The sequence below is a fragment of the Mirounga angustirostris genome, unplaced genomic scaffold, assembly GCF_029215605.1.
Source record: "Mirounga angustirostris isolate CCGP_5_RB_7025 unplaced genomic scaffold, mMirAng1.0.hap1 SCAF_6, whole genome shotgun sequence".
Classification (NCBI taxonomy): Eukaryota; Metazoa; Chordata; class Mammalia; order Carnivora; family Phocidae; genus Mirounga; species Mirounga angustirostris.
This window is the reverse complement of record NW_026991714.1, coordinates 118,506,557-118,532,499: the sequence shown is the minus strand read 5'-3', so window position 1 is coordinate 118,532,499 and position 25,943 is coordinate 118,506,557. Positions and strand designations below refer to the sequence as shown.

Genomic DNA, 25,943 nt, shown 5'->3' with positions numbered 1-25,943 from the left:
AGTTTTCATTTGCCTATCATTTCCCCTCCTTAGGACCTAGGACAGAAGTCCAGGGCTTGACTGTGAGGATGACAGGAACAGAATGAGCTCAGTGGTCACTAGAGTGACATCCCTCCTTCTGCTCTGATTTTCTCTCGTAAGGGTGGCAGGGAGAGGCTCCAGGACCTTGGGAAAGAAACCATGCCTCACTGAGCTGCTCAGGGACTTGAGGAAGACGCTCAAGGAAAAGTGTTTTTCACCTCATGGGTTTGACATTTTGGATCCCCTCATCTGTAGCTTCATCTTGCCCCTGCTTCCTCCTGGCCCAGGTTCAAGCTAAGAATACATGTATGGGTAACACCAGAATGGCGCCCTGCAAGACCTGTTGTTGTTTTTTTTTTCTCTCTCTCTCAAATCTTAAGCTAAAAAAGAAGTAACACAGCTTTTATGTTGGTGTTTCTGTTTGTTGTTCAGATTTCATGTGGTTGTCTGTATCAAGGTCGGCCACATGGGTTGCAAATCAAAGAACATCTGCCTGCCTGACCTAAATACACCAGTACTGTGTCATGAGCTAACTTCTTTACTGAGGAATGCGTGGTTACCTTTAACACGGGGTCACTGGGAGAGAGAAGCACATTGACGAAACTTAATCATATGTGGAACGTTTCTAAACCCATGAGCATGGGTTTAGTCTTGGGTGGATGATACCTGGAAATTCAAAAGCTGTGTTTAAAATTTAAAAATCACCTGCGGCTCTCATGGTATAAATTGTCCATTAATAATTTCATTAACAAGCAATTAGATGTGTTCAGGTCCCTTTGGGGAATGGGAACGTCTGCCAGGTCATTGCCAGGCACTACCCTGTGGCCCGCCTCAGAGCTCCCTCACAGTTAAAAGCAAGAGCAACCCATTCAAACTCGGATTTCTCACTTTTAAGTTGTGCTCTAGCTTCTTACAGCATTCGTTTTGATTCAACTAGAACAGCAGTTTTGAACTTGACCAGTGAGAATTACAGCCGCCCCCCGCCCCCACCCCCTGGAAAACATTTTCCATTTTCTCCAGTCCCGCTGCATCCCAGTCTCCAGGCCATGGCCTGGGAGCCCATATTTTTAACAAGTACCTTCAGCAGTTTTTATAATGAGGCAAAATTGAGAAAGCATGTGGTTGAATATAGCTTGTCCTTTTTAAAAAATAAAGATCATTAAAACTTGGACTTTAAATTTAGTTGCAACTAAATACTCAAATTGAAGTTGCTTTAAGGAAATACAATTGTAAACAAACCATAGCTACCCAGTTCAAATTGCAAATGCAAAGCAGACTGCAGTCCGGTGTCTTGTCAGTTCCAACCTGTGACTAGGTGAGGCGCAGAATGTGAACAGAGGCGAACTGCCTGGACCCCCAGCGCTCGGCCTTGATGTGCTCCTTCCTCCCTACGAAATTCAAAGCTATAGCTTTTAACTCTGTTGGTATAAAGACGAATGTGCTAATAGGACATATTACAACATTGTCTTTGACCTGAAAGTTTCTATGTTTTCTTCTAATTTTAAAAGAAATTACAGTATCTTCACCAGTGCCCAAAAAGGTCACAGGCCCTAAGCACTGAGTCTGTTGCGTGTAGCCGAGCGGAACTGGTGAAATCCGGGCGTTAGTTCTGGGGGCTGCTGTGATGATATTTCTGCCGGCCTCAGAACTCCTGAAAGGAATCCTCACTATTCGCTTTTTCTCTCTCATATATGAGAATATGATCAGCCTTTTTGTTCCCATCCCAGTCCGCATGAGAGGGAAAAAGCTGACGGGATCCAGAGGCTATGAGTGGCAGGAGGGTTATTGTCACACGGGGATGTGTGGCCTTTCCCACACCGATCCTTTCCCGCAAACGTACCTCTGCCCCTGTAAGTGCGTCTTGAATGGCCAAGTTTAACCTACAAGGTTAGTGCAGGAGGGTAAGTCAGGACTCTTCCTACCCTCAATTCCCACCTGTCAGGTGTCTAACCGATGAAACAACTTTGTCCTTGGGGGTCAGGCGTGCCTTGTCATTGATAGCTTGTGTCTAGTGGATTTCAATAAGGGCTTGACACGGGCAGGGTGTTGCTTAAGCAGGGAAGGGGATGTGGGGCTGGGGAATGCAGGCACACTGGTTCCCGTGGGCAGGACAGCAGGTCTGAGGTCAGCTCCCTGAAACAAAGGTAAAATAATTTCTTTTTCTTTTGCATCATTACAGTGAAGTTTTTGAGAATTCAAAAATAACTCTGATTATTGGGCACCTGGGTGGCCCAGTCAGTTAGGCATCTGACCGGCTCAGGTCATAATCTCAGGGTCCTGGGATCGAGCTCGGAGCCCTGCGTTGGCCTCCCTGCTCAGCAGGAGTCTGCTTCTTGCCCTCTTCCCCAGCCTTTCTCCCCCTCCCCCCTGCTCGTGCTCTCTCTCTCTCTCTCAAATAAATAAATAAAATCTTTATACATAAATAAATAAATAAAATAACTTTGATTATGAAGATTAAATGTGTTATTGTAAGCAATTGAAAAGCATCATCAGAAAAGCCAGAAGGAGAAAAAAATTACCCTAATCCACGACTCAGAGATAACAGCTATTAACATTTCCGCCTAAAGTTTCTAGTCTTGTTTTCCATGCACAAATAGCTATTTAATTTTTATACAAAATTGTAATCATGTACAGTGTACCATTGAACCACCTGCCCTTTTCACCTAACAACATATAATGAACATTCTCCTCACATCATTAAATGCCATCCTACAAAATGATTTTAATGGTGGTATTTTGTTCCTTTGTGTTAATGGGTGATCATTTATTTAGTTTATTTAACCCACTCTGTATGTTTGGACAATAATTAATTTTCTCACTCACGGTAGTAAAAGTTCAGTGATTTTTTTTTTAAGATAAATTTTTGAATGCATGCATAATTATTTCTTTAGGGTACAGTGGAACTGATACATTAAAGAATATAGGAGGAATCTGGAGCTTTTTAACAGGTATTTTCCAAAAAGCCCATGTCTCCATTCCCACCAGTGCTCTGTAAGTGCTTGTGTCCTTGTCCCCTTGCCAACACTGGGGATTGCCATGTGACTAAAATGCAAACAAAGGGAACCTGGTGTGCGTTAATTTGAAAGAGGATGACTCAAGTTTCTTCGCATAGAATATTTAATGTTTAGCAGATTGCTCTGTGTGCAATAATTATGGGTTCCTCTACAGTGTTACCGAAACCCTTTTATTAAATTTTACATTTACCACTTTCTTCAAGGTCTTTAAATAGCTCTTAGGTTTTCAGCTTTTATGTTTTACGCAGTTAAAAGTATGGTTTTGGAGGGCTGTGTGTGTTGAGGATGATGGGATGTGAGAAGTAGAACCTTGGTGATCGGTGAGCCCACTTCCAGCTTACAGCTTAGTCAATGGCTCAAGGAAGAAACTTGCCCACGACCATCCTGTCTGTCCGGGTGCTGTCACTGCAAGTGACAAGCTACTCAACTCAGACAAGCCTTGCAAAATGGGGAGCTTACTGGCTCATGAAACTGAAAATGGGTCTAAACTACTAGGACTGACCTTGGGCAATCCTTGATCTTTCTGAGCCATAATTTTCTTATCTGTAAACAGGATGTTGGACTTGACCTAAGGTCCCTTTCACCTCTTAAAGTTAAATGTTTCTATGAATATATTAGCAAAGACTGCATTATACTACCAGCTAAATTTAGACATGGTGAAGGGAAGACTAGACCTCAGAGAACTTTTTTTTTTTTTTAAGATTTTATTTATTTATTTGACAGAGAGACAGCGAGAGAGGGAACACAAGCAGGGGGAGTGGGAAAGGGAGAAGCAGGCTTCCCGCCGAGCAGGGACCCCGATGCAGGGCTCGATCCCAGGACCCTGAGATCATGACCTGAGCCGAAGGCAGTCGCTTAACCAACTGAGCCACGCAGGTGCCCCAAGAACTAATTTTTTAAGAAATACAATTCTATTACACACTCAGATCTAAGTTAACAAAGTTTGGGTTTTTTTAACATGTAGAGGTCCTTAGGCAACTTCAACATAATAGTATTCATGTAGCGTAAAAACATCAGTGCTTTTTTTTTTTTAATTTTATTTATTTATTTGAGAGCGAGTGCACGCACGAGCAGGGTGGAAGGGCAGAGGAAGAAGCAGGCTCCCTGTTCAGTGGGGAGCCCAACACAAGGCTCGATCCCAGGATCCCAGGACCCCAGCATCATGACCTGAGCCGAAGGCAGACAGACACTTAACCGACTGAGCCACCCAGGGGCCCCAAAATATCAGTGCTTTAAAAGTCTTTTTTTTCCTATTGATTATACAAACCTAAAATATCTTTTCTACCCATTAGTTAGCTCAACAAATCTATTTGTGGGGCACCTGGGTGGCTCAGTCCATTAAGTGCCCAACTCTTGATTTCAGCTCAGGTCATATCTCAGGGTCCTGGGATCGAGCCCCAAGTTCGGCTCTAGGCTAAGCACAGAGTCTGCTTGTCCCTCTCCCCCTGCTCCTCCCCCCACTTGCACGCTCTCTCAAATAAATAAATAAAATCTTTAAAAAAAATCTATTCGCAAGTAGTGGGAAAAGAAATTCAATCCCACTGTTCCCCATTCACAATTATTTCAACAAATTCCAGCTTGGTGGAACCTCGAGAGATATGTTAAACTGGGCAGGACAGCAACTGCTTGGTGAGTCAGACCTGTGCCCAAAGGCGCTAATCTTACACACAGGAAGAAATACTAGTATTAGTGAACTTTGCCTCACCAGGAACACCTTAAAGCTCTGACTGGTTGTTCAAGAGGAGGTAGATTTTCTACTGTCAGGCTCCCTTAGCCCTTTAAAATTATTTCTTTGGTAGGAAATCTTTTCTGCATTGTGGTTGTTGGGGGTTCTTTTTGGTCTTTGCTCATTGATGCTATTTGGAGTTCACTGTGTAACCCTTGAAATTTACTGCAGGAAGCATGGGTGCCTCTCAGAGACTATTCTAGTGTTCCAGAAAGGTCTTTAAGAAACAGGCTTTGTTTTAAAGCCATCGACTACCAAAAAAATAAATAAAAAATAAAGCCATCGACTACCAATAAAAATTTAAATATCTCCATCACAGCATTTGGAATACAGATTCATTTCACGGTTTTAAATTACTACTAGATAGCCAATCCTGGTTTGTGTTTGGAAAAATTTTTAGACAGAAATACATGCAACAGGACCTACATATCTTTTTATTAATGCTCAGCTACCTCATGTTTATCAGCGATACTGGAAGTCCCTGGATCCCCAGATCCCTGGATCTGGTCCTGCAGGAGAGGGAGGGTTCCAGGGGAAAAAATACCCAGATTTTGATGGAGGGTATATTACTCAGGATAGGCAAATCATCTGCATAACAACCGTCAAATCTCAGTTCCTTAAAACAACAAAGGTTTATTTCTCATTCACACTATAAACCCATTGAGGGGGTGGCTGGGGGCTCCATTCTGGCTCATCCTCGCTCTGACACAGATGACCCAGATGATGCCAAGTCATTATCTTGGATTTTGCTGTTCATGGTAACAGAGAAAGAGTTCCGAAGGGTCTCACCCCAGCCGTAAGTGCTCTTGCCTGGAAGTGACATACACCGTGTCCATGTACATTCACTGACTGGATTAGGCATGTTGCCCAGCTCAATTATAAAATGGCCAGGAGCCGCAGTCTGACCCCATGGGCTGGCAGGAAGAGAACCAGAAATATTTGGCCAGCAGCACTAGTGACTACCACCGTTTACTCTTCTGATTACCAGGTAATTGCCTTGCTCTCCCAACTGCAGGCGAAATATAGGCATTCCCATCCCAAAGTAGACAGCCCCAAAGCCTCACCCAGTCATGGCATCTGGATGATGTGCAGGGGGATCTAAATTAGGGGGTGATACAAAGTGGTTTCGACATCAACTCTGGATGTATGTCCTCTTGAGCTAGAGACTTCTGAACTAAAAGAGGGCAATTACCTGCTGTGTCCCCTCCCCAACATCATATATTAATAAATAATGGTGAAAGAAAGATTGGAAAACCCAGTATACATTCCTATTCAGAAAGGAGGTGGATGGGAGACCTCCATTCATTGGTCCTTAGTCGTTCTAAAGTGCTGAAGCAATTCTGAAATCCATCTGGGCTCCCTGACTTATAGGTAGAGGATGTTTCTTTGGGGTCTTGATTGTTCTTTCGGAAAGGGGCTCCCCAATCCATTGCTCTCTTCAGGCCTTGGTTTTTTCCAATAACCTCCTGGATCACAACTAAGGTGAGACTGAAGACTATGTCCTTTGTAGGAGCTGAGCCGCTTTCTCAGCTGACTTTAGAGGGTTAGGGGCTCAGGCATTCTCTGGCAGTACAACTCTTTTCAAAGAGAAATAAGTTTCCTATCTAACTCTAGTTTATTTCCATATGCCAAGCCCTCAGTCCTTGGCATACTTATGTTCACTGGATGCCTTTGTAGTTTTGCTTCCAACATTTCTTTATTGACTTAATTGATGATACTTTGAATCTGTCAGCCTTTGGTGGGGAAGCCACACCTCTGGTCTCTTTTTCCCTGAGGTATTCTAATTGAAAGAATTAACTAAGAAGCCAAGACCTTAACTGCATCTTTACTTGGAGACTTTGTAACCCTGTCAAAGTATTTTTTTTTTAAGATTTTTTTATTTATTTGAGAGAGAGAATGAGATAGAGAGAGCATGAGAGGGGGGAGGGTCAAAGGGAGAAGCAGACTCCCGCTGAGCAGGGAGCCCGATGTGGGACTCGATCCCGGGACTCCAGGATCATGACCTGAGCCGAAGGCAGTCGCTTAACCAACTGAGCCACCCAGGCGCCCCCCTTTCAAAGTATTAAGAGAGAGTGTGATAACCTATTCTCTTCCTTTGAACCTCACCCCACAGCTAAGTGCTAATTGTCCTCTCTCATGCAAAGCCTTTCTCCTTTCTCATTTTTCATCGTTTATCTGTTGGGGAAGAGAAGCAGCTACTTTTTCCAACCCTGCAAGTCTGACTTGATGGACCCTATTCCCTCTTTTTGTTTGTAAACGAGTCAGTTACTTTCTGGGTGCACTTTTTTTTTTTAATGGTAAATTCCTTTTTATTTTTTTAATTTAAATTCAATTAATTAACATATAGTGTATTGTTAATTTCAGAGGTAGAGTTCAGTGATTCATCAGTTGCATATAACACCCAGTGTTCGTTACATCATGTGCCCTCCTTAATGCCCATCCCCCAGTTACCCCATCCCCCGACCCCCCTCCCCTCCAGCAATCCTCAGTTTGTTTCTGGGTGCACCTTTTAAAATGCAGCCAACAGGGTGCCTGGCTGGCTCCGTCAGTAGCGCATGCAACCCTTGATCTCAGGGTTATAAGTTCAAGCCCCAAGTCAAGTGTGGAGCCTACTTTTACAAAAATAAATAAATAAATAAAAATTAAAAAATAAAATGCAGCCGACGGTAACCAACACATGCTACTAACATTTGACTTTCAGTCTCTTCCACAGTATCTACTAATTCTTTAGGTATGTTATCTGCCTTTCAAGTCATCATAACATGATGATTTTACCAAATGCTTTGCCAGCCTCCAAAATCCGTTTCCTCCCTCCCGGCTGCCCGACCTTTTTTGTTGGCTTCGGGTCTGCTGCAGTAACAGATGATACCCAAGTCTGGGTGGTTTAAAGAACAAAGGTTCATTTCGTGCTCATGCTGTATGTACATTGAAGACCGGCTACGTCCTCACTCCAGGACCTAAGCTGACAGGTCAGCCAACATCTGGAATGTTCCCGTTGCTCTGGGAAAGCGCTGGAGGGTCTCATGCCTGTAATTAAATGTTCTGGCCTGGGAGTGACAACCTATATGTCATTGGTTCACCATTAAAGCGGTTTTCCTTCAGCATTTTTGGGCTCCATCTATCTTGAGACATATAAATCTAGCTGTTCTCATAGCTATATCGTATTCCATCCTGTAAGTATATTACATTTTATTTACATATTGATGGATGTCTACATTGTTACCAGTTTTTCATTGTTAAAAAAAATTTTTTTTAAAGATTTTATTTATTTATTCGTAAGAGACAGAGAGCGAGAGAGGCAGAGGGAGAAGCAGGCTCCCAAGGAGCAGAGAGCCCGATGCGGGACTTGATCCCAGGACCCTGGGATCATGACCTGAGCTGAAGGCAGACGCTTAACCATCTGAGCCACCCAGGCACCCTCATTGTTAAAAATTACCGCAATGAACATCTTTGTGTATGTTTCCTGGTGCACCTGTGCCAGAATTTCTTTGGAAAATAGTTCCTTTTGCTCTTCATTATTACGATGATTCTTTATAATATGCTAAGAGAAGGTGGACCTAAAGTCCACTACTTATCTGTAGCACCTTGTTTGATAAATGTTGGCTTCTCATTTATACACACCTCACTATGGTAGAAACCATCTTGAATGAGTAAATCAGTTGTTTGTGAAAATCTTCTTGTGCACTTTAAGCCTTGTCTCCTGCTGAACATCTTTGAGGAATATTCTAGAAATTCGTAAAAAATGACATCTGGTTGAAGAAGGAGTAGAGGGTGAATGCAGACATTCTGTATCTAGAACCAGCATCACTCCTGGCAAACACAGAACAGACTCTTATCAGTGGTTCAGCTGCATTTATCAACGCATTTGGATATTCTGGATTAAAGAAGACATGAGTCATGGATGATAGCTGCACTGGGATGTTCTTCCTTCCCCTTGTCTTTTATCTCCATCCATGGCTTATGGTTAGGAAGTGTAAGATTTGGGTACACCTTGATATCAGGAAGATGAATAAAACTGCATTCAAAAATCTGATAGTTTCTATAAAAGCATTAAAATGTGAATAGAAGAGCATTTATTTTTTTCATGAGGGTAAGAAAGGAACATAGGTAAGTGAAAGCAGTTTCTATTGCCATTTAAACTAATGTAGTGTTCCGATCTTTATTCCCTTTTACCTTAAGCAAAACTGCTGATATAACTGAATTTTCAGAACTCTACACTTTTTCCCACTGTTTTGTGAGTTGCCAACAATAGCTTTGAAATGAGCAGGAGGTGAAGCAGGAAAGACAGCAGGATTTTAAATAACTTATGAAATGTTTAGGTGTCCCCTGTCATGTTTTTAAAAGTGAGAACGCTTTGTAGTCGCTCGTACTTACCAATAGCCAACCAAATAAAAAGCCACGGAGGGACTCTTCATTTCCAAGGGCTGGTGACAGCTGTGGCTGGGTGAATAGTAGATTTCGACTACAGAACTAGATTATTTTCTGGGTTTCACACAGCTTGTTCTGTCCATTCTGTGCTGGGATGTCTCCTGTTTTCCATTGTCACTGAATTCCTCTTTTGTTTGTTTATTTATTTATTTATTTAATTTATTTATTTTACTTCTGCGTGTACTGAGTGATTTGAGTGTAGACATTTCTCCATCCCCTCCCCTAATTTCTAGCCTCCACTCATACAGCCTGTCCATCCTACCACCTGCTAAAGATATTAACAGCCTGGAGGGATAGGCTTCTCTATCTTTCAGCAAGCTCATGTAATCATAAACATAGGGTTCTCCCTTCTACCTGCTTTCCTTCTTTCCTGCCTGCCTTCCCTCCTCTTTTTTTTTTTTCAAACCAAAAAGGGTAAATAAATTATTTGCACTTCTTGGCATCTTTTACTTTTCTCATTAACAGAAGCTTAGGGCTATCAGGCAACTGATACAGATCTCATTCATTCTTTTCAATGTGTGCCCAGTATTCCATGGTTTGGAAACAATAAACTTTGTTGAACAGTTTTCCTGTTACAGGGCATGCACTTTGTTTTCAGGTTTTTGTTTTTGTGTTGGCGGTTTTTTTTTTTTTTTTAAGTTTTTATTCATTTAAGTAATCTCTACACCCAGTGTGGGTCTGGAACTCATGAATCAAGAGTCACAAGGTCTTCTGACTAAGCCAGCCAGGTGCCCCTGTTTTTGTTTTTTTTTTAATTTGGCCGCTGTAAATGGTGCTGCAATGAACATTCTTTTTTTTTCTTTTTTATTTAAATTCAATTTAGTTAACATATAGTGTATTATTAGTTCCAGGGATAGAGTTTAGTGATTCGTTAGTTGCATATAACACCCAGTGTTCATTACGTCAAGTGCCCTCCTTTAATGCTTATCACCCAGTTACCCCATCCCCCCACCCACCATCCCCTCCAGCAAACCCTCAGTTTGTTCCCTATAGTTAAGAGTCTCTTGTGGTTTGCCTCCCTCTCTGCTTTTATCTTATTTTATTTTTCCTTCCCTTCCCCTATGTTCATCTGTTTTGTTTCTTAAATTCCACATATGAGTGAAATCATGGTATTTGTCTTTCTCTGACTTATTTCGCTTAGCATAATACCCTCTAGTTCCATTCATGCCGTTGCAAATGGCAAGATTTCATTCTGATGGCTGAGTAATATTCCAGTGTGTGTGTGTGTGTGTATATATTCATACACACACACACACACACACATATATATACACATCTATATATATATACACACCACATCTTCTTTATCCATTCATCTGTCGATGGACATCTGGGCTCTCTCCATATTTTGGCGGTTATGAAATTGCTGCTATAAACATTGGGGTGCATGTGCTCATTTTAATCACTGTGTTTTTATCCTTTGGATAAATACCTAGTAGTGCAATTGCTGGGTCGTATGCAATGAACATTCTTATACCTATCCTCAAATACTGGTGCTTTTTAAATATGGTCCAGGAGAGGGATTAGCTGAGTTAAAAATGTATGTGTACTTTTCATTTTAAGAGGTGTTGCTAGAGTTCTTCCAAATGGTTAGCCTAGCAATGTTCCAGAATACCCTTCCCCCATCCTGTCCAGTAGTAGGTATCTTTCCTACAATGATAAGAATGGATTATACCTGCAACACTGATTGCATAGCCCAGGCACCTGTTGACATGCCATAAAGTATTTCAGTGGAGATTAAAACTAGGGCTCTGGTCAGCCTACATGATTGGGGGTGGTTGTGATTTTTTTTCTACTTCTGAAAGAATCCGTAGAAGTTTATAGTAGGGAGAGAAGTGGAGTCCATTCTACTGCAATCCATTACTTTCACAGATAAGGGAATTGCGATCCAGAGAGGTGGAGGGAGTGACCGTGAGCTGGTTACCGACTGCTGTTTATGGAAAGCAGCTGTGAATCCTGATTTGAGGTTTGACCTATTAGCTACACCATGGGCCATGCTGACTGTGAGTTTTAGAGAAGGGACCAAGAAATGTCATCTGTGAGTTGAACTGACTGGTAGGGGTGAACTATTTCCAGTTTTCTATTATCTCCTGCTAGGACAAGCAAACTTCCCAACCTGCCCTGGGCTGTGTGGGATTTGCTTTGCCATCCTCCACAATTATAATAGGACATTTGTGACCTTGGTCTTGTTAGTGGAATCTGCTGCTCTTAATCTTTTGGGGGTTTGGCGCTTTATTTTTCTGTATTTGTTCAGAGTTAGTGCTTCCAAGGGTGGAGCTGCTGGCTTGGATTACAGCTCAAAGGACAGCAGTGAAGCGCTGGAGGAAACATTGCACACACAGGGATGGCTTCCCGCTCCGTACCTCTCCCCCCGCCCTCCCCAACTTCCCGATGGAGAGGGCCGAACAGGAGACTAGCCCAGAAAAAAAACTGGAGGTCTGGAGGTCTCCCTCATGTTCCTGGCCATGTAATCTCAGGGTGGGACAATGCACAACTTGACTAGGGCTTATATGGATATTCTCCAGGGCTGAATAAAATAAACTTCTTGTTATTATGTTGAGTGAAATAAGTCAAACAGAGAAAGACATGTATCATATGACCTCACTGATATGAGGAATTCTTAATCGCAGGAAACAAACTGAGTGTTGTTGGAGTGGGGGGTGGGGTGGGAGGGATGGGGTGACTGGGTGATAGACACTGAGGAGGGTATGTGCTCTGGTAAGCGCTGCGAATTGTGCAAGACTGTTGAATCTCAGATCTGTACCTCTGAAACAAATAATGCAATATATGTTAAGAAAAAAAAAAAAGAAGAAGAAGAAGAAGAAGCTAGCGGGAGGGGAAGAATGAAGTGGGGGAAATCAGAGGGGTAGACAAACCATGAGAAACGATGGACTCTGAAAAACAAACTGAGGGTTCTAGAGGGGAGGGGGGTGGGAGGATGGGTTAGCCTGGTGGTGGGTATGGAGGAGGGCACATTCTGCATGGAGCACTGGGTGTTGTGCACAAACAATGAATCATGGAACACTTCATCTAAAACTAATGTTGTAATGTATGGGGATTAACATAAGAATAAAATAAATAAATAAATAAATAAATAAATAAATAAATAAATAAATAAATAAATAAAAATAAACTTCTTGAAAGAAGTCATTTGAGCTCCCTGTATCTTTAAACTCAGCTTTAATATTACAGTTTCAGATTTAGCCCGTGGAGTCTGCCGAGGGAAATGAAAAGGGAGCCCCCAGATTTTGCAGTCTCATTTGGGTCTGCTCAGTGTTCACTGCAGAGCATCTGACAGCACAACATTAACTTTCCAGGTCGCCTCTAAATGAAATCGGCCTGTTTAGGGAGCTCTCCCTGTTCTTTTAATAACAAGAAAAATTATGATGATGGAGATTTATTTTGTTATAGATAAACATCTCGAGCAGATTTCATATATATTTCATATATATATATAATGTACACGCACACGCATGCAATATGTCGTCCCCTAAAGGCATGCCTTTGTGTTGCAGACCTGGTCAGGAGCTGTGCCTGTTGGTGGGCTTGCCTGTCAGAGGCCATGGTTCTTCTGGTTTAGCAGTTCCCAAGGCTGCAGATTGGAACCACTAGGGAACTTTCAGAAAATAGTCATGCCCGGGTTGCAACCCTGAATTAAATCAGAACCTGTGGGAGAGGAGAGGAGAATCGGGATGCTGAAGGCGATTCTAGCCCACAGCTGGGTTGAGGACTCCTTAGCAGGCCATTCTGAGGCAGAGAGGGTCTCTGCTTCATGAAGAAAGAAATGAGCTATGACAGGAGCTGTTCTCTTTAGAGTTATGCTACCGTAGGGTCATCGTCTCTCATAACCCACTCACTTCCTCCTTCCGCTTATTCTGTAGATTAAAGCAGCAGACTCATGTCTTGTAGAGTCAGCTTGTGGAGGCAAAAATTGAATGCTGTAACAGTTGTCATTGAAAAGTGCCCTAGGAGTGTGCCATGTGGGTTAGAGACCAATACGCCTCGTGGTCCACCTAACATAGCCAGTGTTTCCCCTGTTGTTGAAATAGATGGTTGTTCTTTGGCCAAGATTCTGATAAAATCGTTAGCATTTGGGAGCATGGTGTATGCAGAAATAGATCTTTAAGAATTGGAATTGTACCCAGCTTGGGAAGATACTCGAGCCCTAAGAAGCCCTGGGAATTGGGACAGGCCTAGGGGACTGCAAAGTCCTGTTTCTCTTCTCAGGCTCAGTCCTGAGGCAGACCCTGAGTGGAGTATGGGCAGAATCATGGGCACCATTTAAATGGTGAATTTCTCCTTGCCTGTGTCTTCTTTTAGGCACATAGAGTTGAAGGTAGGGGCATTGGATGTTAAATGCACATACAGATGTGACACCACTGCATTTCATTATCGGATATCCAGAAATTGAGCATCTCTTTAAATGCAGAGAATTCAACAGTACTATCTTTCTGTCCTCTAGCATTCCCCTGGTTCGGCATGGATATCGGTGGAACACTGGTTAAACTGGTCTACTTTGAACCAAAGGATATTACAGCCGAAGAGGAACAAGAGGAGGTGGAGAACCTGAAGAGCATCAGGAAGTATTTGACTTCTAACACGGCTTACGGGAAAACCGGGATCCGAGATGTCCACCTAGAACTGAAAAATTTGACCGTGTGTGGGCGCAAAGGGAACCTGCACTTCATCCGCTTCCCCAGCTGTGCGATGCACAGGTTCATCCAGATGGGCAGCGAGAAGAACTTCTCCAGCCTTCACACCACTCTCTGCGCCACGGGAGGCGGGGCTTTCAAGTTCGAAAAGGACTTCAGAATGGTATGTCAGCTTTGTGCTTGGTACAAAACAACAAAACCGCCTCTCAGAGAAGGAAAGAAAGCCTCTCCCGTGTCCATAATCACGGCTTCTCGTGTGGAAGAGCTAGACTGCTAGCCTTGGGACTCTGGACAGGTTCACTTCACCTCTCTGTGCCTCAGTTCCCTCCCGTGTCTGGATAGTTCATACCTCATAGTGTTGTTCCATGCAGGATTAAGTGAGAAAATATGTACCTGGCGCTTAGTAAATGCTCACAAGTATTAGCTGTCGTCATCATTCTTTTAACAGCTGTGTGTTCCAATTTCCCCATCTCTACAATCAAGATAATCTCTCTACTGGCCAGCGTCAACCCACAGGGGATAAAATGAGAATAAAGTGCAATAAAAGATGTAGAAAATAAAGAGAGAAGAAGGTTAGCTAGGTTCAACTGAAGTGACTGGGTATTAGAGAAGAAAGGGTTGGAAGATTTGGGGGTTAGTCTTGCCAGAAAGTTGAACATATAGTAAGGTAAGTTGTAAAGTACACTTTTTCAAAGCCCGGAGTGCAAATTACCGCATTCTGTCATGGAACCAGTGTATTCAGTCTTGCCCTCAAGTCTAGCATTAATGAATAAATTAATGAATCAATACATTACTTGTGGTATTTAATGAAGCTATAAATACAAATTTTATTTGGATCATCAAAAGTAACATCCTTTATCCCACGGAGCGTACTAAGTAGTTTCCAGGAGAGCCGGCAACGGAGCCCTGGCACAGTGCCCTGAGTGAGACTGATGGTAGCAGGTTTTGGTTTTTCTTCTCAGTCCCCTTTCCCGACATTTCAGTGGAATTTGACACTGCCTCTCAGCTGAGTGATCCATGGCATCTTTTTCCCACCAAAGGGGCCCAATGATCAGAGTTTTGAAACTGAAAAGGCTGAGATCCAGGGGCATGAAAATTAAATTTGAGCTCATGGTTGGAAAAGCATTGAACCTGAATTCTAGCATTGAACTAGCTGGGTGACTTTGGGTGAGACATTCCCCCCTGGAGCCCTCAGTATTATCATCGGCAAAAAGGTGGCAGTAAAGTGCAGAGAGAAGGGAGGAGTTCTAGAACATCAGAACCTGAAGTCACCTTTGGAGACCAGGAAGTACAGCATTCTTGTGCGCCATGGATTAAGAAACTAAAGCTAAGGAGGGATTAAGGGGCTCTAGCAGTGCCTCCTAGTAAGAGCGGGTCTCAGCTCAGTTCTGACTCAGAAGAATATGCTGACCCAGCCCTAGTGCTGAGAACTCCCCAGGTCACCTTATCTGGGCATCTCCACTAGGGAGCCTCAAGAACCCAGGTGACCTGGGACATTTTGCAACATCCCTCAATGCCTCCGTTCCTCCTCGGGGTAATGTTCTGGGAAAAAGTTACTCAATATATGTTGGCTGTGAGCAAGTGTGTTTCTCAAGGTTCTGAACTGAGAAAGGTCGTATTTTAAAATAACCAAGATAAAGAAGCTTCTACTTCTTCAGGCAGGCTGCTGGAGCCTAATGAATAGATTGGAGCAGGGAGTAAGTCCGGAGTATTTGCCAAACAGCCTGGCTAGCTAGGGGCATACATCCATAAAAGAAAGGAAAAGGGCTGCCTTCTGTTTCCACGCTCAGTCTCAGGCAAAATGAAGACAGAATTGATCTCTTCCCGTAGCCTGTCTGTCAGTATGCTAAGTGCCAAAGTGTGCGACGATGGATAGGTCTTCTCATCCTCTTTTCTAGGCCTTCATTCACTCACCCAACAAGGATTTATTGCGCTCCTTCTGTGCGCCAAGTACTGTTACGAACAAAACAAAGCCCCTGCCCTCCAGGAGCGTACATTCTAGTGTGGGGAGACGGTCAGTAATTAAATAAGCAAACGAATATAGAAATACAGAATATACCACTATATCCTATGTGTGTGTATGTATATATGGGATATGTTATGGAAGGGGGGAAAAAAAGCAAGGCAAGGGGGATAGTAAGGGTTGGGAGAGTTTTAGTGTGATGAGGTAACATTGGAGCAGGAACCAGAAGTAATGAAGTAAAGCAGGCCAGTATCCCAGGAAGGGTATTTTAGGCAGAGGGAACAGTAAGTGCTAAAACCCTTAGGTGTGCTGAATCCCAAGCCCTTCCCTCTTCCCCTTTCCAGAATAGAAAATTGAAACCTGGTTATAAATGATCAATATTTACTACTGTATATATTAAGCAATCTGACAAAATAAAGCAGTGCATATTCTATATATATTTATGTATGTAAATATATATACTAATATATATATAAATATATATATTAATACATATATAAATATATATATACTAATATATATATTTTAAAGTCCTGCCATTGTTATTGTATAAAATCACTGTTTTTGGTATAATACAGCTTTGCAGAAGTGTATTTTAAAAACCTAAGTAATTAGAGCTAACTAAAAGACATTTAGCAGACCCTGAATAGTTTGTAATTGCTATATCTAATGACCATATCCTTTTCACTTATAGTGAATATATTTAATTCTCAGATAATGTCAACTAGTCTTCATCCAATTTTGAATATACAAGAGCTATAAACCATGAGACAAGCATTAAGTTAGACTCCTGTGTGGAAGACTTTCAACTGAACAAAGCTACATTTCTTGTTTCCTTTTTCTTTTCCTCTCTTTTCCTTTCCTTTCCTTTCCTTTCCTTTCCTTTCCTTTCCTTTCCTTTCCTTTCCTTTCCTTTTCTTTTCTTTCTCTTTCTTTTTTTCTTTCTTTCTTTCTTTCTTTCTTTCTTTCTTTCTTTCTTTCTTTCTTTCTTCCTTCCTTCCTTCCTTCCTTCCTTCCTTCCTTTCTTTCTTTCTTTCTTTCTTTCTTTCTTTCTTTCTTTCTTTCTTTCTTTCTTCTTTTCCTCTCTTCCTTCCTTGTTTCCTCTTTGCTTCTTTTAACATTTAGGATCACTTAAACTTCTGACTGGCAAAAATTAGCCTTCTGAATTAATGATACACCAAAATGGACACAAAAGAAAAACCTAATCTAACTACAAATGGTCTAAGAAAGTGATAAGCCAATGAGGAATCCCACCATTGAAGAAAGTGATCCTCAAGGGGAAGACTTGTCTATCCCCTGTCTCTATTCTGTGAGTTCTGTTTTTGAAGAACCCACCAGAATATTTTATGTACTAAATCTAATATTTTCATCCACAGCTACACTTCCTAACTTCAACAGGAGTATTCTTTAAAATGCAAAGTATTCTAATAGAGAATGCATAGGGAAAAAAATCATCCTTTTTGTCCACCTAGCTCTTCATTATAATAGATACTTTTCCTTGTGAGTTTTTTTTTTAAAGATTTTATTTATTTATTTGAAAGAGAGAGACACAGCGAGAGAGGGAACACAAGCAGGGGGAGTGGGAGAGGGAGAAGCAGGCTTCCCGCGGAGCAGGGAGCCCAATGCGGGGCTCGATCCCAGGACCCCGGGATCATGACCTGAGCCGAAGGCAGACGCTTAACCGACTGAGCCACCCAGGCGCCCCTTCCTTGTGAGTTTTGTTCAGTGACTCTTTCAGTTACTTTTCAAAAAAGACCTATCCTCTAACAAACGGGATGTAACAATAATCTTATTTGGTTGACATGAGATTTAGGGAACAGAAAAGGATCTTCTGGTGGCTTTATTATGTTTTTCTCAAGGTGTGAGAACTTAAGAATTGGACTTTCTTAAGCCAGAAATCTCTAAGGAAACAATCTAAAAAAGTTAAGAATAGTTGGAAAATTATCAGGAGGAAGGAGGACAGTTGTGGATATGTGAAATTCTACATCTAAATGGACCATTCAAGAACATTTATTAGCTTGGTTCCTGTTATGAATCCAGGGACTGATTCGTGGTATGGCGGCAGCATGAGGTTTGGTAGACAATGTCATTCTCCACTTGGGTCTGGCTTGACTCTTGACCGCTGGTCTGTGGCCTCTTTATCATTGGGTGCAGGGAGGAAGAAGCCGTCTTTGAGGTTTTGTCATATTTCTCACTCACAGAATATGTTTGAAATTCATCTCTCTCAGGTCTTCTAGGTCTCCTTTGGGAACAGAAAAGAGCCCTGAGTGAAATTTGTAATTCAGAATCAACTATTTTATAGGCAAATTATTCTCTGTTTAGTAAGATAACCTTTTCTGCCACTTCCAATATGATTTACGGAGCCAGTGTCCTCAAAAGCACCTTGGAAAGTGTAAGGTATCATACAGATATATATTTTATTCATTTCTGAAATACAATTTGGTGACTTATTTCTCAATTACAGGGGGGTAATATAACTGGTTTGGGGCAGGTCCATAGAATGCCCTCATAGGAGTAGTTATGGAATCTCTTGGGATAGCTTTTTACCAGATTTATCTGTTTAACTCTTTAATTAGTATTTTTGACAGACTGAGCTGAAGCACATATGGACAACCTTTTACAGTTGTATCCTGAACATGCCTTGTGTTTAGGATCCATCTTTTTTTCTAATATTAGCATACCAGAATCACTGAATTCCCTCTACAAATTAGTCTTCAGTGTGGAAATAGTGTTTTGACTAGTGGACTAGTGCATTTCAACTTGAGATAAGAAGACCCAAATTATTTTACTTCTCACATAATTAGAACCCATGTGTATAGTTCTTTACAGTATCCAAAACATTTTCACACAGGCGTCTCATTTGATTCTTGAAGGTAGCCCTGTGAGTTAGCTAGGGCAGGTGCTCTGTGACCTTATCCAGTGACTGTTCTCACTGGGGTCATAGGCTCATCCCAGTTCTTCAACGCCTACTACTGTGTGGTCCGAGGACCAGCAGCATCAGCATCACCTGGGATACTGTTGGAAATACAGTCAGAACCTCTGGGAGTGGAGCCCAGCCATCTGTGTTTGAACAAACCCTCTGAGTGATTCTGATGGCTCCTATAATTGGAGAACCCCACTGCATCCACACACTTGCTTGAGTGACTTTAGTACTAGGCACAACCATATGAGTTCATCACAGTTGTAGTTTGAAAATTTTTTCTATTCTGCTTCTTCCCCTACTTGCTAGCCTTGGGATCCAGAATAGGTCACTTAACCCACTGACCCCTGGTGATATATTTCATCTGCAAAATGGGTCGTAATAGTAATAATAGCTTCCTTGCCTGAAGTCCTACAGATGAGATCCATATAGTTTTTTATTAGCTTCCATTATTTACACAGAGTTTGTTTGAGTCTTAGGACAAGCTGAGGTTTGTTGGTTTTATATTTGGGGAGTGATTTAAAGCTTAATGATTTAGGAATTGGCAGAACCCATATTTTCTAAAAGTGCTAAGGAGACTTACAAGCAGTGGGATGCTGAGGCCAGTTCCTACTGGCTTAAGAGAGCCCATTGTGTGCATGTCTTCCCAACTCTGTGTTTAATGACATCATGTTGGTAGCTTGAAATTAGCCATCATGGGGGCAATTATACCACAGAAATTGTAAATGCTATAAACTAGGCTTTTGCTCCCAGAGAGCTGGTTGCTAAACATTTACCAGCACATCTTGGTTACAAGGTTATGTTCACATGAGCTATAACTTCATCTGCATGCTGAATCTGATATTTCAGATCTGTCATCATTTAGGACCCATCATAGAGATCAGCATTAGAATATATATAAAATTAATAGGATGGAAATCAGCATCAGCCTACAGATATGTTTGGTTGGCCTGCAATATTTACAAAAAAAATTAAATAGCTGTCAGCTAATTAATTACATTGAGTCCTCATTATGACATGGCAACAATGGGCTGCAGGTGAATTGCAAATATGTATGTATTGTCCTCTGTGTGTGTTCTGTTACATTACATCTAGCCCAGGGCTTTGCTCTTTTATGTTTTCTTACTGTCTCCTGTAGGTATTTGCATTTGCTACCCCTGATAGAAAGAAAGCTAAGCCCAGAGAAAGAGTGTGTTTCCACAGCTAGGATCTGAGCGTGCTGAATGTTCCACTGAGTCTATTCAGTTGTATTTACTTCTCAGAGTGTGAGAAGTAATTCCCATCTTGTTCTGAATTTCAGATGGCCCCTGTGACTCTCCAAGTTATGATTTGACTCACTGCTTACATTTGGGAGCCTGGACTTTTCTCTGGATGGTGAAGACTTTTAAGGGAGGTCTCTATAGGTCTCCGTGAAAGTGATGAATGTTTCTGTTTCCCTGTTTGGGAATGCATGACCCAGGCTTCAGAAATATCTATCCTTCAGTAAAACGGATAGCAGAGATGTTTGGTTGCTGCTGGCACTTTATTTGAAACTGAATTTGAGATAACAGTGTTTCCTTTCAGATCAAAGTTGTGTGTGCTTAGTTTATTTGCCTTGATAGGTTTTTCTTTTTCCACAGCATAGGTTCAGGATGTCCCGCTGGACACAGTGTGTCTCTGTCTGTGTTTGTGATGTTGGCCCTGGGCATGAGCTGTTGATATTGTTGATGGACCCCTGATTAATTTTTAAGCGGGTTAACCTATGGTCCCACGACTGGCTGATGAAATTTCTACTTTTCAGTTTGGTTTGATCCAAGAAGTGGTAACTTTCCTTGTCCCACTTAACAGATGTTTATTAAGCAATTATTATGGGCCAGGCCTTGGAGCATGGTGCTCAGGGGCACCTGATGAACCAGAAAATGAACCAGAATGTGATTAGTGCTATAAGTGGAAGAGGTTAATAGGGCTGAGGAATGGAGAGGACAAAAACAGCATTTACATGGCTGTGTCTCACTGCCATCTTTCAGGTCTCCAGGTAGTTCTATACCTAAAGTATTACCCGCTTAAAACGTGTAATTACTTGCTTCTCACTCAAACTTTTCACTCGGTAAAAAAGGAAATGTTTGGAATCATTTATGAGATAGATTTACTTTATCAGCTAGCGTCATTTAGGATGATGGTTTCTGGGGACCTCCTTTCTACTTGCTAGATGGTATGCTGTCTGATTCATGACTCACTGAATAGAACCAATTAGATCTTTAAATTAAAAAAAAAAAAAAAAACCCAGAATGATTGTTTCTTTGTATCAAGAAAACTTGTACCACCTTGCTGGTAACCTATTCAAACTAATTCTGCTCTCTAAGTATAGATTTAGTGGAGTTCGTTGAATGGGAAATTCAGATGAGTGATATGAAGTCAAGAGTATTCTTCCAGCTCTTAACTTTTGTTGCAAATATGTGTGTATTTTTGGCAAAATATCTAAGTATAGTACTTGTTTAGGTTGTTTCCAGATCCCGGACGCAATATGCATTATGAAAACAAGAGAAGAACAGCGAGTCCCTGGGAGCTTTTTGCTAGTTGTATCACTTAGGGAAAGTTATTTAGGCTCTGCAAGCCCTACCCATAAAGCGAGGGTAAAACATCTACTTAGAGGATTTTGTGAAAATTAAATGATCTACTACAAGTTCTGGGCGTGTAATGAATAACAAATACTAGCTATTATTTTCTCAAAGATATTTCTTTAAAAGTTTAAGTTAGATCTTACAAATTATCTTCCTTCATTGGCTTTGTGTCGTGTTGGTGATTATTAGATTTATTATTATTATTTTGTTGTTGTTGTTCATGGGAAATGATCATCAACCCAGACATCTGGATCAGCAATAATTCTCCTCTCGGGGACCATGAATTAAACTTTTAAGGATGCAAAGTGGCCACTCTCCCCTAAGGCTGCCCCACAGCCAACTCATCCCCATTTACTTTTTTCCCCCTATACCTGGGAGAATGGGAGTTTTTGTCTCATAGGAGCATGAAAAGACACTTTGGGACCACCCCCGCTATTCATCAAAGAGCCAACATTTTTTGAGCCCTTTGTACATATATTATTATCACGAAATCTCTACAACGACACTGTGCAGTGGATAATATCCCCATTTTACAGAGAGGCAATTGAGGCTTCTCAAGTTAAATAACTTGCCCCACATCCCTCAGTTAAGTGCTAGAGCTAGAATTCAAAGCCAGGTCTATCTAACTGCAAAGCCCAGGCCTGGGAAGAGGAGAGTTGGGTTTTGTGGGCTCAAAGGTGATTGCCCCCAGATCCCAGGCTCACCATGCCTCACTCAGGACCGTGTGTGTGGGCAAGTGTGGGGTTCTTCCTTCTTTCAGAATGTTCTCACTCTCCTCCCCCTGCGGGAGAGCCCTGGTCTTAGTGATACGCCGTATTGGTTTCCTGTGGCCACAATGTGGTAACCAATGGCCACAAACGCAGTGACTTAGAACAACAGAAATGTATTCAGTCATGGTTCTAGAGGTGACCAAAATCAAGCTGTTGGCAGGACCACACCTCCTTCTGAGGCTCTCGGGCAGATTCCATTTGCCTCTTCCAGCTTCTGGGGGCTGTGGGCACACCTTAGCCTGTGGTGGATGGAGTACTCCAGTCTCTGCCTTCGTCTTCACAGCCTTCTCTGCCCATCAGATCTTTCCCGTGTGTCTCATAAGGAAGCTTGTCAATGAATTTAGGGTCCACGCAGATAACCCAGGATGTTCTCTTCATCTCAGGATCCTTAACTTAATCACATCTTGCAAAAACCCTATTCAAAATCAGGTAACATTCATAGGTCCTAAAAATTAGGACCTGGTCATACCTCTCCGGGGCTACCAATTCAACCCATTACACATGCTCCTGGATGCTTTTCCAGCGACCAGGCAACTTCCTGGCCTTCAGTTCCCACTGTGGGTAGACATGAGGTCTGACAAAGGCTGCTTTTCTGTCAGAGCCACTAATGATTCACAGGGTTTCACAACTTGGAGTTTTAAAGATGTTTTCATGCTTTTACAGTTAATGACACATGTTCAGTCCAGCTAAAAGCCCCTGGGGCTTCCCCTGAGGTGATCATAGCTTCTCTCACGAGGTTTTGTTCTCTTTCAGATTGCTGACCTGCAGCTCCATAAACTGGATGAATTGGACTGTCTGATTCAGGGCCTGCTTTACGTTGACTCCGTTGGCTTCAACGGCAAGCCGGAATGTTACTATTTTGAAAATCCCACAAATCCTGAATTGTGTCAAAAAAAGCCGTACTGCCTTGATAACCCATACCCTATGTTGCTGGTGAACATGGGCTCAGGGGTCAGCATTCTAGCAGTGTACTCCAAGGACAACTATAAAAGAGTTACAGGGACCAGGTAAACACAGTTTCTACTAGGAGAACCTTTCTGTACCTAAACCCAGGCCTCTTCCTTGAAGACCAGTTTATACAAAGGTTATGTGTATCGAACACATTTTTCAAAGAAAGATCTTACCCTTCTCAGCCAACCAAAAAAGATTTATTGCATGATATGTTAAAATAGTAAGAGGGTAATTTATGTAAAGGGTCATAAAACCTAGTCCTTAGCCTGCTGGAAACTGGTCAGGTTGAGGGAAGAAGGATCGCACACACCACAGCAAAAGGCAGTACGTGGTAAGTGCCAAATGAATTGCGGGGACAGGAAGAAAATAGAATCCAGAAGTAAGGATGTTTGGGATGGTCAGAGAGGGCTTCAGAAGAAACCTTCTTTTGGAATTTCCTTGGTGCCTAGCACAGGATGAATTGCTTGACATAATCCGTCATTCCAACCAGTAAACCAAACTGAGTTTACCAAAAAATGTTTTTTTACCCTCAATTGGATGTTCCACCTGAACGCCGGAATAGTTGGCACACCTCACAAGGAATTTTGGAGTGCCCCGGACAGGAAACCAGCCTGCAAGTGCAGCTGGGCAGAGTGCCTTGTTCTTCAGTGCACACGCGCCTCAAGGGCAGATGTGCTCGGCTTCCTGTTAGCTGCAATTTGGCATTGGGCAGAGAATCCGGGGTCAGAAATCACTGAGAAATTCTAGTGTAAACATAATTTTAAAAGTTTTTCTTACTTCCAAGCGAAGGATTTGGTATGAGGTATTTCTCCCGCTTATGAGACCACAGAACCTGTTTTTGGAGGAGTAATTTAAGGAACGAGTGCCATGTGGCATGTGCTTTTGGACATGATATCGAAGCCATTGTTTTTAAAAGATGAAGATATGTAACTTTTCTGGGCCTCAGTGTCCTTGTTTGTGCCACGCAGGGGGTTGTTTCTTAGATAGGTTCTTTGGGCATTTCCAGCGCTGAAATTCTGCAGCACTCGTCGTCCATTAGGAGAGGAGCACTGTTTATCTCCCGTCTGTCCATGACCTGTGACGGGTCTGCATCAGTCCATGACTCCACTGGGGAAGGGAAGATTGAGCCCCCCAGGGGATTTTGGCAATGTTTTGGAGACTTTTTTTTTTGGCTGTCACAATTGGAGGTGGGGTACAAATGGCATCTAGTGGCTAAAGATCGGGGGTACTGCTAAATAGCCTGCCATGCACAGGGCAGCTCCCCAACAACAACAAAAGTACTGACCCTCAAAAGTCAATAGAGTACTGCCGTGGAGAAACCCCAGCGTGTGGGGGCACACACACGCGCGCGCATACGCACACACACACATTCTCACTGAATCCTGCCTGTGTTCAGAGTAGAGGATGTTAATTGCCCCTGGGCATACCTTTTCTCACTGAGGATACAGAAACTCAGCTGGCTTGCTCACAGAAGAGTCACAACTGACCCATGGCTTTATGAGGACTGTCAAGAGCATCAAAGACAAATGAATATTTCAACCGAGCTGGTTTTACCTTAGAAAGCGATCGCCTCCTTAAAGTACAGTTTTGAAGAAACCTCAGACTTCCTCCCAGGAGTCATTGAATTGATAGAGCGAGTCCCAGGGTAACAACAAGCTAACCACTGTCCTCAATTAGAGATATTTATCATTTTGTTGATTAACACTTGGCGAATTCATGAATCACAATCACAGTTCTATTTTCTCAAACTTGGAAGTTCCAAGAATCTGGATCATCTTCTTTAACAGCGGCTAATGAGCTCATTGTGGTGTTTGGCTTCTGTTACATGTGTAATCATGCTCATAAATTCCAGTTATTGGTAAATGCCCATTAATGACCAGTGTTTTGCAATCTTCAACAAATCCTGTCTGGATGCCCAAGTTCCCCTGCGAGTGCTTTTCAACGAGTAGTTTTGGAAACGTGCTATAGCAGACTGAAGGTTAATGGAGAGCCCTTCTGGGGGCTGCCGCAGGCAGGGGAAGGGAAGGAAACGTCTATTCATGCTGCAGCCCTTCTGGTCCAACCAGAGTTACTCTGCCAAAGGCTTCTTTTGATCTAAGTTACAAAACCACTGATACAAATTATGACGGTGAGCCGCGAACATGAGTGTGCAGAACACACTTTGGGAATCACTGATCTAAGCAAATGGCCTCAGCTTTAAGTTTGCTACTGTTATTGTGAACCGAGAGGTGTAACTCCGGGGTTTTTGTTATCAGGCTGTGCCCTAGCTTCTCGGACATTTTTATTTTTACGAAGCCACAGCATTACAGTAGATCAGTGCAGTTCTCTTTTAACAGATGATTTTAAATGGTTTGTTTCGTGTTATGTGTGATTTTAGTGCATCTTAGATTAGGGAGCAACGCTTTTTTTTTTTTTTTTCTATTGACGCTACTCCAATTTTATTGTAGAAGCCAAAGGAAAAAGAGGACTTTGCAGCCGACATTGTTGCAATGTGCAGATGATTAAAAGAGGAATGTAAAGAATTTTGAAACTTCGGTGAAAGGAGTAGTACAGCTCATCTCATTGTTTTGGAATCTATTTTAAGAGCACAAGCACTCAGTAATTGAAGGTTTCTTCTACTTTCCCCTAAAATCCCTCACTACAAGGTTGTTGGGTTTTTCAAAAAATAATGATGCTATTCAACAGCTGTCTCTGGCCCTATGTTTTTGTCTCCGATTTGCTGAGGGTCTTACTGTGTCTCCTGCAACAAACGATGTGTCTGGTTGTGAGCAAGAGCACCACATTGACTAAATGCCGGTTAGCAGGTTGAGGATATGAATAAAGTGCTCTTCTGCGACTGCATTCTTTCCTCCTGCCTGCAGCGTGCCCGCTACACGAATGCATGCTCGCTTTCCCCAC

At 42.2% G+C, this 25,943-nt stretch overlaps 1 protein-coding gene across 2 annotated transcripts in view; it reads left to right on the top strand.

Annotated features, from left to right (window-relative positions):
* The window catches only part of PANK1 (pantothenate kinase 1), a 55,471-nt gene that overhangs the window by 17,408 nt on the left and 12,120 nt on the right, over positions 1–25,943 (top strand). For both annotated transcript variants that reach the window (XM_064595004.1, XM_064595003.1), the window contains exons 2-3: positions 13,652–14,004; positions 22,848–23,101. In XM_064595004.1, the coding sequence (XP_064451074.1) occupies positions 13,652–14,004; positions 22,848–23,101 (607 nt within the window). The remainder of the gene's footprint in view (positions 1–13,651; positions 14,005–22,847; positions 23,102–25,943) is intronic.